Source organism: Camelus ferus, chromosome 14 (assembly GCF_009834535.1).
Source record: "Camelus ferus isolate YT-003-E chromosome 14, BCGSAC_Cfer_1.0, whole genome shotgun sequence".
NCBI lineage: Eukaryota > Metazoa > Chordata > Mammalia > Artiodactyla > Camelidae > Camelus > Camelus ferus.
Genome location: NC_045709.1, coordinates 21,335,334 through 21,349,544, shown reverse-complemented (window position 1 = coordinate 21,349,544; position 14,211 = coordinate 21,335,334). Strand labels below are relative to the sequence as shown.

General features: G+C 40.2%; 1 protein-coding gene across 1 annotated transcript in view; it reads right to left on the bottom strand.

Annotated features, from left to right (window-relative positions):
- Window positions 1–11,764, bottom strand: part of LOC102506116 (phospholipid-transporting ATPase IB) — a 105,382-nt gene extending 93,618 nt beyond the window's left edge. Inside the window, exons 1-3 of the mRNA XM_032496424.1 lie at window positions 10,848–11,764; window positions 2,444–2,587; window positions 809–908 (exon numbers count right to left, since the gene is read on the bottom strand). Coding sequence (XP_032352315.1) covers window positions 809–908; window positions 2,444–2,587; window positions 10,848–10,864 — 261 coding nt within the window. The 5' untranslated portion in view covers window positions 10,865–11,764. The remainder of the gene's footprint in view (window positions 1–808; window positions 909–2,443; window positions 2,588–10,847) is intronic.
- Window positions 11,765–14,211: the final 2,447 nt, after the last annotated feature.

The following is a 14,211-nucleotide window of genomic DNA, read 5'->3' as shown; positions in this document are numbered from 1 at the left end:
TATTTCTTTGCATGATGAGATGTACACATAATTAAGCCTCATGTTAAGTGTTCTTACCACACTTTTGTTAAAAAAGGAAAACACTATTTTAAACTAACATTTGGATTTTTTAAATTATTCCCTTCAACATAGAAAACAAACTATGGTTACCAAAGAGGAAAGGGGAGCAGAGATAAATTACGAGTTTGGGATCAACAGATGCACATTACTATACATAAAATAGACAAACAACAAGGACCTACTGTATATATAGCTCAGGGGACTGTATTCAATTTCTTTCTTTTTTTTTTAACTTTTTTTATTGAGTTATAGTCATTTTACAATGTTGTGTCAACTTCTTGTAATAAGCTATGATGGAAAAGAATCTGAAAAGATATGTATACGTAAGTATAACTGAATCACTTTGCTGTACCCCTGAAACTAACATTGCTAATCAACCATACTTCAATAAAAGATAAAATGTTTAAATTAAAAATTAAAAAAAATTTTAAATAAAATAATTCCTTTCAAAATACAGTAAAATTACCCTATCGTGAAGGTGTCACAAATGACAAAAGTCACTCTGATAATATCTCATTAATGATCTAAATCAGGTTGAACTGTGGACCAATTAATTCATTTATTGTGCACCAACGTGTCTTTCAGCCCAGAAGTGGAGTTTCAGCGTCTCGCTGAATAACTTAAATATTGTAAGACAAGAACTTTAAATTTATTCTCTACATAAAACTCTCATTTCAGCTAAGTGAGCTTTTTATACCTTTTTCACTTCTTAAAAATCTTAATCTAATAGCACATTCAGAGACATTACCTGCAATATAGTAATGAATAGGAAGAAAGCGTTGGCAGCTTTGCTAAACTGCAGATACAAGTACAGGGGGAGGAACGACCACACGCTGTACTTGGCCGTGCTGCAGGAGAAAAGAGAGACAGCACTTCAGTTAACACGCTGAACTCGGAAAGCACTGATGGAAAACACAGAACATTAGTTCTAACTCAGAAGTGGACAAAACTTTGTTTGAAAGCACTGACCCACTTCTGAAGCTATTTTGTCTTTTTTCACAGCATTCATTGTTATCTGAAAACAAACCCAGGATAAAAGAAGAATTCTCCCCATTTCAGGAAGCACTATGACTATGTACGCAGACATTGGAAAGCAGGGAGCAGCAGGCTCTCTAAACACAAGGAAAGGAGAAGATAGATAGATAAGATTTTTATTAAAATTTTATTTTCTATAAATCCCAAAATATAAAAAACTGGCTTCTTCAAATACTTTTGTAAGGTCTTTTGAAGTATGGTTGGTAAAAACAATGGGTTCCAGGTACCTAATACTTTCTTCTTTTCATAAACTCCTTATATTCTTTATTGTATCTGGATTTGCTGGGTATCATGCATGTTATTTTACCAAACTTTGGGAGCTTTGAGATGGGAAATTCAGTATTTCTGCTTTTAATTCATCCACATCAAATATGAAGAATTCCCAGGCAGTATGTTTTTGAAAGACTCATGGATTAAACGGAATTAATAATTAACAACCCAAAACAGCTCTTAAAATTCATCACACTAAATAAATTTTAAAAATAGAGATACATAAAATAAATCCATTAATATTAAACCCAGAGCCAAATTTAAGAGAGGTTGAGTTTTCTCATGTCCCTTTTAAAAAACAGATGTTTTATTGTCCTCTCATTTAGAACGTAGCCCTCGGAAGACCCAGTTTTATGGCGGTGAGGCTGCAGTTCTGGTTTCCACCAGGTGTGGGCCTTAGGCTTGAGTTCTCTCCTCCACCTGAGCATTAGAACTGAAGCCCTGGGTCACCAGAACTGGGCAGATGTCCTCAGAGCAACCCTCCACTCCAGTGTCCCCAGCCTCTTTGGATTCCTGCTTTGCCTTCATTTTTGGTCTCAGAGATATCTTTTTTTTTCCTTGCATGTCAATGATGCACAGTTTTAAGCTGTTTGATTAGCTAATCATGAAAATGCTTAGTGACTCCTGAGCTGGTATATCCAACCCCTGGCCTTAGTGCCTGGTTTAAAAAAAAAAGTGTATCTATGAATATATATATGAAAAACTGATCCCTTTCAAGCTTTCATCTAACTTTGCCTCTGCAGTAAGTACTCAACTCAGCCAATTCCTCAAGAAATAGAAGTCTTACTAGCCTAATGCTCAGTTCCCCGATACCTGGAAAGGCTGTCCCTCCTACATGCAGGTCTGCTAGAGAGCTCTCAGCTGTGGCCTGTGAACCAGGGCACATGACACAGAGCAGCAGTCACAGAGAGCAACCTTCAAGGTGAGGTGAAGAAAAGTCCTGCTCTCTGTGGTGAGTTCCTCAAGGTTCACGAAAACTATTACAGCCTGACGCATACACACAAGGTGTTGGTTTTTGTGGGGAGGAAGGCCACACCTTCCCCCCCACCCCTTCCCTCCAGCTACACACTCTTCTCACCTGATGGAGTTTTTGCAGAAAGTGTTCTTAAGGGGTTCGTTGAGGTAAATGGTGCGGGCTTTAGACATATCTGTTCTTTGCAGAGACTGTCGCCAGCCCATCGTTTCCTCCACCTCTGACGGCCCACAGAGAAACGAGCAGGGCCTGTGGCAAGAAGGCACCGAGATGTTACACAAAATGCTGTCGAAGGCAGGCTCCGGGGGAGCAGCAGGTGCCTTCGAGAAAGGGAAGAAACGGGTAGGATGAAATGGAGACCCCTCCCGGAAAGAGTCTTGGCAGAAGAGCAACAGCTCCCAGGCCAGAGAGCTGACCCCTGACCAGATGACCCTCAGCCTGACTCAGCTCCAGACAGGTGTCCTCCTGCTTACAGGCCCTTTACCTCCCTGTTCTTTTTTCTAAAGTAAAGAAAACTTGTAAATTCTTACTCTACTCCCTTTGAAATATATATAAATCTCCTCAAAGCCTCTTGCCAGCTTTAGGATCCAGTGAATCTTCCTCAAGGGCCTGGGATGTCTCTTTGAGATACAGTCACCTGGGAGCAGCGTAAACTTGCCGCTCCCTCCCTCCCCATCATGAAATGGAAGGAGCTGTGCTTTCCTTTGGGTAAAGACAATTTTCAAACACGGAGGTCCACAACTCCCCTCCCCCACCTCGGCCCTTAAAAACCTCTCCAGCCCTTTATTTCCGCAAGTTGAGTTCAGTCTCCCTCCCTCCTGCAAGAGTCTTGAATAAAGTCTTCCTTGCCTGCCTAATTTTATCCAGTGCCATTTTCACTTAGACATCTCCTAACCCCAAAACAAATAAGGCTTTTGACAAAAGGGCCAAAGAGAGCTTCCTTTGGTTTTGGTGAGAACTAAAGCTTGGCTCGGGGAGGGGTCTGCCCCGGGCCACCAGCACTCAGGAAGCGTCTCTGTACCAGTGCCCCTGCGCCCAAACTGCCTCCACTTGTCAGAGTCCCTTCAGTTCAGGGTTACTGCAGACATTCAAATCCTCGAGGACAGGAATTTTCCGACACCCCTGTAGTTTAGTCCAGCTATTTCTCTGGACTAAGAGACGTGTGAGGGGATGAAACAAAAGAGAAGTACAAGGTGAGTGAGAGCGAAGCAGCTGCTGATGGAGGTGAACAAGCCCTGGTCGTGGCCTGACCAGAGAGAGACCCGTGCTCCTCAGGGCTACCTCGTGAAGCCTGGTGACCTGCCGCCTGAGGAAAGGTTGCCTGTGGGTGACTGTTCCCAGGGGCAAGGGCTAACCCTAAGCTGACGCCCCAGCTCACACACGAAGTGCCTTCCTTCTCAGCAGGTAACTGGTCTGGGGGTGGCCCACTAAACTGAGCAACAGTGAAAAGTTAGCCAGCATAGGACCTGTGCAAAGTCATGCGATCCTTTGCCCAAAATATGACAAAGTAGGAGGAACAAAAGACAAAGAGAATCCTTGTTTGTACATCAAAAGACTTAAGTTACAAGACACATGGAAAGTGCATTTCCTTTAAAAGAAATTAAACATACCCATCATGGAACAAGAGTTCAAAAAGTCATTTTTTAAAGTGATGATAAAACTTCAGGAGAATTTCTGAAGGGACCTGAAAGCGCTTACTCCTGAAATGAAAGAGAAAATACCTTAAGAAAATGAAAAGCCACACTGAAGTAAATAAAATAATAGACAGCTGAAGAGAGGAGTGTGCTGCACACTCTACAGAAAACTAAGCAAAATGAAATGAAAAAGAGCACAGAAGATAAAGAACTGGAGAACAACTATAGATTTAGGACAAAGGATATCCAATGTATGCTTATTTGTTGTCCTTGAGGAAGAAACAAAAAATAAAACAAACAAAAATATTTAAAGCCACGGTAGAATAAACTCTTCACTGAAGAAGACCCTTCTTTAAGGAGCACAACACGACTAAGGAAAATCTGATACAAAACAATCAACACCAAGATGCTCTGTGATTAAGTTTGTCGGACTTTAAGAGTCATGAAAAAGGGAGGAGGGTAGAGCTCAGTGGTGGAGCATGTGCTTAGCCTGCACGAGGTCCTGGGTTCAATCTCCAGCACCTCCATAAAACAAATAAATAAAACTTTAAATACCCACCCCCCAAAAAAAGAATAATGAAAAAAATCATTATTCTTAATCACAAACCAATTGAATTGCTTACAAAGGATGGAGGAGAGGGAATACTGAAGCCACAGTTAGATTTTACCATGAAACATTCAAGGTAGGGGCAGGAGACCGAATACCCCACCAAGAAGCAATTGAAAAGCTTTGGTAATCAAGACTAGTAGGAGGCAGTGATTCACTGAGACACCATTAAGTAAGGCTTTAGATAATGGTAGGCTATCTTATTGTGCCCAAGCTCTCTACAGAAATATTTTAAAATGCTGAAATTTAAAAAAAAAAAAAAGCTTTTAAAATACATTAGTCAAGATAAGAGCTGTTAGCAGGCCAAAATTTAATCAAAAGCAAAAACCATCAAGAGAAATAGGTGAAAATTTCAAAAAGCATTTTTCCCCTGAAGAAATGTGCCAATTCCTACTCAAGTTAGCTGTAGAGAAACAGGGGGTCTGTAAGTCAAGGCTCAGGTCCTGACCAAGGTAGAGAATCTAAAAGAACCTCATAGTCACACAAATTCATCTAAGGGTCAGGGTGAGCTAGAAAGAGACCTGCTCCATTCTCCATTCAACTCCTCCCACAGGGCTTCAGGAAGAGACGCCCTGGCATTGCCCTGAGGAAGGAGAGAGAAAGAGGAAAGAGGGAAAGAAAGAGAGATGAAGGGAGGGAGGAAGGGAGAGAGAGGGAGGGGAAGAAAGGATGGAAGGAAGACGGAAAGAAGAAAGAAAGGAGAGAAAGAGAGAGAAGAAGGAAGAAATGGAAAGGGAAGGAAGGAGCGAACGAACGAATGAAGGGGAAAGAAGGGAGGATGGGAGGAAGAGGAAGGAAGGAAGGAGAGAGAGAGGGAACCCATCCTAGAAGGCTGCAGCCTCTGGTGGGCTGGCTCTCTAGCTGAATATCCCAAATTGGTATCACCAGGGCTGTCCAGGAAACCTCACGCTTCGTTAGTTTAAAATGGTTCAGGATTGGTAGGGCTACAAGTGACAGGTAGAAGCAAATAGGAATACACTCTAAAGAAAAATACCTTCATCCTAGGCCTCAAAGAAGCCCCACAAATTACTTATCAAGGGAAAGAAATAGTATAAGGCCAAGAGGAAGCAGAGCATCGTAAGAGACATAACAAATAAAAGGCAGCAGAACCTATCCACTGAAGACTTCAAATGCTTGAACTGGAAGACAGATTTCTTTAGAAAGAAAATAGCCACACTATGTATGAAAAAAAAAACCCCCACAAGCTTTAACATACCTATATGGGGAGAAACTATGAAAAATGACCCAGAAAGCTTGAAAAAGAGGCAAATAAAACCTCTACAAATGGGGAAAGTCATAGTCAAAAATTCAATGGGCAAATCTGGCATCAGATAGGATGATGCTGAAAGTGAAAATAATAAAATGAAATATAGATTGGAGAAATTACCCAAAATACAGCACAGGGGAGCAAAAATGTGGAATATGCATAAAAGAGCTTAGAAGGTCAAGTAAATAAAGTGAAAAGATCTAACATAGATTTAATTGGAATGGGGGAAAAAGAGGGAGAAAAACAGAGCAGAGGCAACATGTGAAGAAACAATGGCTAAGAATCTTCTACAAAGGCAAGAAAACCAATAAACCTTAACAGGATAAATAAAAAAAAACACACACACACTTAGACTTACAGTGAATACAGAGAACAAAAATCTAAAAGAAAAATCTTAAAATCAGCCAAAGAAAAATAAAAGAGGAAGAAGAAACACTTCCCCAAATATTTTATGAAGCCACATTATAATGGCACCAAAACCAGACAAAGTCATTACAAGAAAACAAAATCTTTTGTAAATATGGATACCATAATCTTTAGCAAAATATTTAAACTATACCAATATATGGAACGATTGTACATCATGACCTTTGTAGGTTGAGCTGCGTTTCCCACCAAAAGAAAACATGTTGCCATCCTAACCCCTAGCACCTTGATGTGACCACGTTTGGAAGTAAGCTGTCTTAGTCTGTTTGGGCTGCTATTACACAGCAACACAGACTGGGTAGCTTATAAACAACAGAAATCTGTTTCTCACGGTTTTGGAGGCTGAGAAGTTCACGATCAAGGCACCAGCATTGTCATGTTTTGCTGAGAACCATCCACCTGTTTATAACTGGCACCTTCCTACTGTGCCCTCACCTGGAAGAGCAGCTATGGATCTCTCTGGACCCTCTTTTATGAGGCAATAATCCCACTGATGAGGGCTCCATCTTCATGCTGAAGCACCTCCCAAAGGCCCCCCCTACTAATACCATCATCCCTGGGGGTTAGGATTGCAACATAAGAGTTGGGTGGGGGGACACAAACATTTGGACTACAGAATAAATTCTTTGCAGACTTAACCAAATTAAGATGATGTCATCAGGGTGAGCCCTAATCCACTACGACTAGTGTCCTATAAAAAGGGGAAACTTGGACTCAGAGACAGACACAAAGAGGGAAGCTTATGTGAAGAGACAGGGAGAACGTCCTGTCCAATACCCCTTATCAACAATGATGCAGGGAAAGGGGTGGGAAGGGATAAGCTGGGAGTTCCAGATTTGCAGATACTAACTGCGATACACAAAACGGACAAACAAGTTTATACTGTACAGCACAGGGAACTATATTCAACATCTTGTAGTAACCTATGATGAAAAAGAATATGAAAACAAATATATGTATCTTCCTATATGACTGAAGTATTGTGCTGTACACCAGAAATTGATACAACATTGTAAACTGACTATGCTTCAATAAAGAAAAAAGAAAGCCAAAAAATAAAAAATAAAAATGAAAAAGAAAGTTGGAAAAGGAGATGCAAAATTTCTCAACAAAATGTTAGTGAGCAGAATTCAATAGGAAAATAAAAGGATTATATACCATGATCAAATGGAATTTATCCCTGGATGCAGGGATGGTTCAACATACAAAAATCAATAAATGTAACACATCGCATGAACATGATGAAGGACGAAAGTCACAAAATCATCTCAACTGATGCATTAAAAATTACAAATTCAACACCCATTCATCATAAAAATGCTCAACAAACTAAGAATAGAAAGAAGATACCGCAACATAATAAAGTCATTTATGACAAGCCCATAGCTAACATCATGCTCAATGGTGAATGACTGAAAGTCTCCCTCTAAGATCAGGAACAAGACAAGAACGTCCACTTTCATCACTTCTGTTTTACTGGAAGTCCTAGCCAGACTACTTAGGCAAGGTAAATAAATAAATAAGGGCATCCAAATCGGAAAGAAAGAAATAAAAGTATCTCTGTTCACAATGACATGTACTTACACACAGAAAATCCTAAATATTCCACTCAGACACACAGAAAAAAAAAAAAAACCTGTTAGGACTAATAAACTAATTCAACAAAGTGGCAGGATGTAAAATCAACACATAAAAATTATTTTGTTTCTATACAGTAACAATGAACAATCTGAAAAGGAATTTAAAAAATAATGTCATTCACAATAGCACCAAAAAGGATAAAATATGTAGGAATTAACTTATCCCAGGGGGAAAAATATTTGCACACAGAGAACTAGAAAATGTTGCTGAAAAACTAAAGAAGATAACAATAAATGGAAAGACATCCCACGTTCATGAATTGGAAGACTTTATATTGCTGAGATATCAGTACTACCCCGAACAGTCTACAGACTCAGTACAATCCCTATCAAAGTTCCAATGATGCTTTTTGCAGAAACAGAAAAAATCCTAAAAATCACATGAAATCTTAAGGGACCCCAAACAGCCAAAACAATCTTGAAAATGAAGAACAAAGCTGGAGGTCTCACATTCCCTTATCTTTAAACTTACTACAAAGCTATGATAATCAAAATAGTGTGATACGTGCATGAAGACAGACATACAGAGCAAATGAAATGAAATACAGAGCATAGAAATAAACCCTCACATACATGGTCAAATAACTTTCAACAAGGGTGCCAAGACCATTCAGTGGGGAAAGGATAGCCTGTTCAAAAAATGGAGTTGGGAAAACTGGATATCCACAAACAAAAGAATAAAGTTGGACCCTTATCTTATACCATATAAGTGATTGATTTAGAGAATAAAAAAAAAGCCAGTAGCCCATAATTGTATGAAAATATGCTCAAATTCAATCAGGCTCAAGCTAAAACTAGAATGCACGCCAATTCCAAGTGCTCAGTGTACAGGGAACTGGAAATCGATGTAGTACAGTTAGGAGCAGAAATGGATACAAACGTTTTTGAGCAAATTTAGGTTGCACATGCCCTACAATTCAGGACTTCCACTTTTAATCGTAGCTTAAAAAACACATGTGTACACAAGGAGATATAAACAAAGAAAGACATGCATTTCAGCACTGTTTCTAACAGTAAAAAAAAAAAAATCTAAATACTTATCAATAGAGGAATTGTTAAACAAAGCCTATCTTAATCATATGATGAAATATTGTAGAGATATTAAACAGAGTGACTCTATTAATAAATAAATGATAAATATAGATAGATAATCTCAAAAGCCTAAGAGTGACGTGAAAATGATATATGTACTCTATTAAATCACGTATGTAAACTTTTAAAAACATAACTACAATATTATATCTTGCCTATGGATCTATAGTTATAAATGTAGTTGTAGACATTAAAAAAGGACTAAAATCATACATAATACACTCATAATAGTAATTGCCTTGGGTGGGAGGTGGGGGAGGGCAGACAGAAAGAATGAGCCTAGGTAATGGCTAAAGGTAATTTTTGCTTTGCTTTATTGCTAATGATTCCTTTTTTAAAAAACAGAGAAAATCCTGGAAGCTAATGTTGACAAAATGATACAGGCTGTTTATTCTGTATGGTGAAAATAACAGTGCTGGTTAAATTTTATAAGCACGCACTGCCACACATCTCCATGCAGACAGCACCAGCATCCACCCAACAGTGACAGTCCAAACTACTAGGATGCTTCTAAGTAACAGGTAACTGACATTCAACTCTGCCATTTCCATTTATTATCAGTTTATCTGGCCCGGATACAGGAAGGTGATTTTAGCCTCTCAACACCTGTCCCACAATATTTGGAGGGCAAGAATCTGGGGTGAAGGAGCGGGAGGGGCAGACTGCCTGAGCAGCAGGACCCAGAGAGCGCAGGGAACACGGAGTTCGGTTACTGTAACTGCTCCAGGGCAGTTGGCAAGCTTAAAGGGACAGCAAGCTGGAAGAGGGGGCTTCAGGGGGACTCACCAGGCTCAGGCTGGGGACACCACTTAGGACCAGAAAACTGATCTCTCAGGGTCATATCCTGAATGTCGTTGCTCAGCACGCACACACAGCTCTACCCCAGACTGCGGCCCCTGGTCCTCGCCTGGCATGGGATGATCCCTTCCCAGCTTGCCTCTGGAAGTTCTGACAGTTGAGGAGTCAGCACCTGCTGTGCACCCTGCTTGTGAGATGGGGCTGCCAAGCGCCCAGTCCTCACACACTTCTATCGGTATTTGCCGTATTAGAAACAACCCTGGTACCATCATGCCCAAGAGCAAGCCAGCATTACTTCCAGAAACTAAACATGCAGATACCCAGAACCCCAGCCATTCGACTCTAGGAAACATTGACCGAAGAACCCACAGGGCAGGCTCACAAGGAGACCTGTACAGGTCTGTAGAAATGGGAGCAGCTGGGAACAACCCAAGTGTCCACGGCGAGAGGAAGAGATAAGCCATGGTATCTGAATTCAACAGAGTCATGCGCCAGTCAGAAGCCCGTTCTACAAAGTGACACAAAATAGGTCTTGAAAAGAACCATATTTTATGAAAGTTAGAAGCTGAGTGAGATTTATACCACAATACCATTTATATAAGCTTTTAAAATTTACACAAAATAAACATTATATAGTCATTATTATATAGTTTTTCAAAGAAATACATTCAAAATATAAAGACGGCTTGGGAGGACAAACCTTAAATACACTAGGGGATGAGGAGGACAGAACTGCAGGCAGGAGATGAAGAAAACCTATTCAGGAAAAATGAAAGACAACATAAGTGTAGCCCTTCTGGACCGATAACACGGTGTCATTAATAAAGGGTTTGACCAAAGATATTGGCCTGTAATTTTCTTTTTTGTTAGTGTCTTTGTCTGGTTTTGGTATCAGGGTGATTGTGGCTTCATAGAATGAGTTTAGGAGCATTCCCTCCTCTTCAGTCTTTTGGAAGAGTTCAGGATTTGAGGATACTACCTACTATAAATAAAATGGATAAACAGCAAGGTCCTACCATAGAGCACAGGGAACTACATTCAATACCTTGCAATAGCCTGCATGTAATGGTCCTGTGACCACAGCTTTGCCCAGGGCCTGCCAGGATGTCTCTCCTTAGCCCCAACCTGGAGAAGCACTATTGAGAACCCTCATCTCCCCGGGAGGAGGGTCTTTGGCTCCTGTCCTTGATCCTCAAGACATGGACCCTGGCCCCTTCTCTGCACCTGCCAGGAAAAAATGAAACACACAAATAAACAAGAGTAAGTTACTAGTTCAGCAGAGGTGTCCTGCCCACAGTGAAGGTGACCACAGCAGCCAGCTGTCTCAACTTCTAGTCTGTTTTCCAGACACTCTCTGAATTGTCCTCCCTAGATTCTGTGGAAATCAGTGAAGGCCAGCCAAGCAAGAGTAGGCAAAGGCCTTGCTCTAGCAAGGGAGACTGCCACCATCACTTGCGTTCTGGCAGAGACTGAAAGAGGGGCAGAAGAGTGGGAAGCTTTACAGAAGAAAGGAAAGGCTTCAGGTGTGCCCCGATTGAAGGCTGCTGACTGTGAGAAGCTGTATGCAGATAGGCTCACTAGAAGCAGGGCATCCTATGTGATGGGATAGGGGTATACATTTGGCTTTCTCTAGTTGGTCCTAAGTTGGGAGTAGAGACAAAAATTAGGGAAGCTGTCAGTTCTGAATCAAGTCCTGGTTGTTGGTGGACAATTGTTACAGGGGTTATTGTTTGGCTTCCTGGACTGTTACTAGAGATAGTGGTCTGACTTTCTACAAGTCTGATTTGTAGATAGCAGACTGGTTTCCTGGGCTGGTTACCGTAAATAACATGTTGGTTTCCTGGGCTGGTTGCTGCAAACTGTGGTGGGAGTTCTGTTTTTATATATGGTCTGGCCACTGTCTGTTTGTATACGCAATCTCTCAGTTCAAAACTTCTAAGTGGATGGAGAAAAGGGAACCATCCTACAGTGTTGGTGGGAATGTAAATTGGTGCAGCCACTATGGAAAAAAGTGTAGGTGTTCCTTAAAAATCTAAAAATAGACTCACCATATGATCCAGCAATCCTACTCCTGGGCATATACTGGGAGAAAACTTGAACTCAATGTTCATAGCAGCACTATTTATAATAGCCAAGACATGGAAACAACCTAAATGTCCATAGACAGATACTGGATAAAGAAGATGTGGTATATTTATATAATGGAATATTACCTAGCAATAAAAAGGAATGACATAATGCCATTTTCAGCAACATCTAGAGGTGATCATACTGAGTGAAGTAAATCAGAGAAAGACAAATACCACTCATATGTGGAATCTAAAAAATGATACAAATGAACTTATTCACAAGACAGAAGCAGACTCACAGACACAGAAAACAAACTTATGGTTACCAAAGGAGAAAGACAGTGGGCAGGGGAGGGATAAATTAGGAGCTTGGGATTTGTAGATACTATTTATATAAAAGAGATAAACATATTCCCCACTGATTACCTTCATTTCCTCTAGCATAACAGTTAGTGAAAGGAGTACATTGTAGAATAGATAGCCTTAACTAGAAATGTCTTTGAAATGTGTCACTTAAAAGAACAGAGCAAATCTCATAACAACTGACCTCTGGAAGTAAAGCTTCTGTGAGATGTCCAATCAGCCTACACCAGAAGAGAATATCTGGACCCCTCAGTTTCACCAGGAACTTCAGCTACAATTTCCTTTAGATGAACCGTGACCCAGCAGATCATAGACAGTTTGAGTCCTATGAGTTTTGTAGTTGCCTCCTGTTGCTCCGTGTGTATTTTGACTGTGGACATCATTTATACTTAAGAAATTCAGGCAACTGGATTGTGCCCTAACTAGTCTAGCTGAAAAAACATTCATAGAAATCTCCAACACACCATGAACCACTGCATTTTTAAGATCCATATAGGGTTGATATATCATAGATTCCATCTGAGGTGGTTTATTCCCTAATTTAACAAAAGGACAAAAAAGTATGCAAAGAGCCTGGAAAAGGCATCTAAAAATGTGCTCCTTGGTTGCCACTAACTGTGGTCAGGACAGAGCACAGAATCTAGAGGTGAAATGCCTTGCTTTAAATCTCAGCCAGATATATCCAGAGGGAACTCTAATTCGAAAAGATACATCCACCCAAATGTTCACAGCAGCACTATATAAAATAGCTAAGACATGGAAGAACCTAAATGTCCATCAACAGATGACTGGATAAGGAAGTCGTGGTACATTTATACAATGAAATATTACTCAGCAATAAAAAAGAATAAAATAATGCCATTTGCAGCAACATGGATGCACCTGGAGATTGTCATTCTAAGTGAAGTAAGCCAGAAAGAGAAAGAAAAATATCATATGATATCACTCATATGTGGAATCAAGAAAGAAAGAAAGAAAGAAAGAAAGAAAGAAAGAAAGAAAAGAAAGAAAAGGAAAGGGAAGGAAAGAAAGAAAAGGAAAGGGAAGGAAAGAAAAAAGAGGATATTAATGAACTCATCTACAAAAGAAGCAGACTCACAGACATAGTAAACAATCTTACGGTTACCAGGAAAGGGGGTGGGAAGGGATAAATTTGGGAGTTTGAGATTTGCAGATGTTAACCACTATACATAAAAATAGATTTAAAAAACCAAATTTCTTCTGTATAGCACAGGGAATTATATTCAATATCTTGTAAGAACCTTTAAAATGAAAAAGAATAAGAAAATGAATATATGTATATATAATGCATGACTTATATGGCATTATAATGTATATAATGGCATATAATGGCATTATGATGTACACCAAAAATTGACACATTGTAACTGACTGTACTTTAATAAAAACAAATAAAAAAAAAAAACAAAATAAATCTCAGACAGCACTGCCACTCACTGGCTGGTGACCTTGGGCAATGGAATCACTCTTCCAGAAGAAGAGAAAACCGGGAGAGGTTAAGGTATGAAACCAGGAGTGGGACACTTTTATATGCGGGGCACTCTCCTAAGTGAAGGAGGCAGGGAGCTAGGGATCAGAAACGGGGACCTGTTGCCTAGAGACTTCTTTAAAGGTCTAAAGTTAACCTACAGTTGGCCTTAGGTGATACTTTCGCTTGAGGAATGGAAAAAGCTACCTCGCTGAAACATAAAACCCTGACGTGCTCTGACTTATTTATCCATATTGTTTAAGGAGCCCACTTGTTGACTCGCTGGCTGAACTAGTGGACCACATTGCTTGAGTGTTCCTAGTTACCTGACCTTGTTTTTCCAGTGTTTGTTTCACAGAGCAGAACAAACTGGAAAGCAAGCTGGAAAAGAGCAGTAATGAGAAGGAGACAAGAAGCACCAAAGAAAACAGATAAACGGACCCAGCGGGAACCCCAAAAGCCTCAATTCTTACATCAAGCCACCTGGC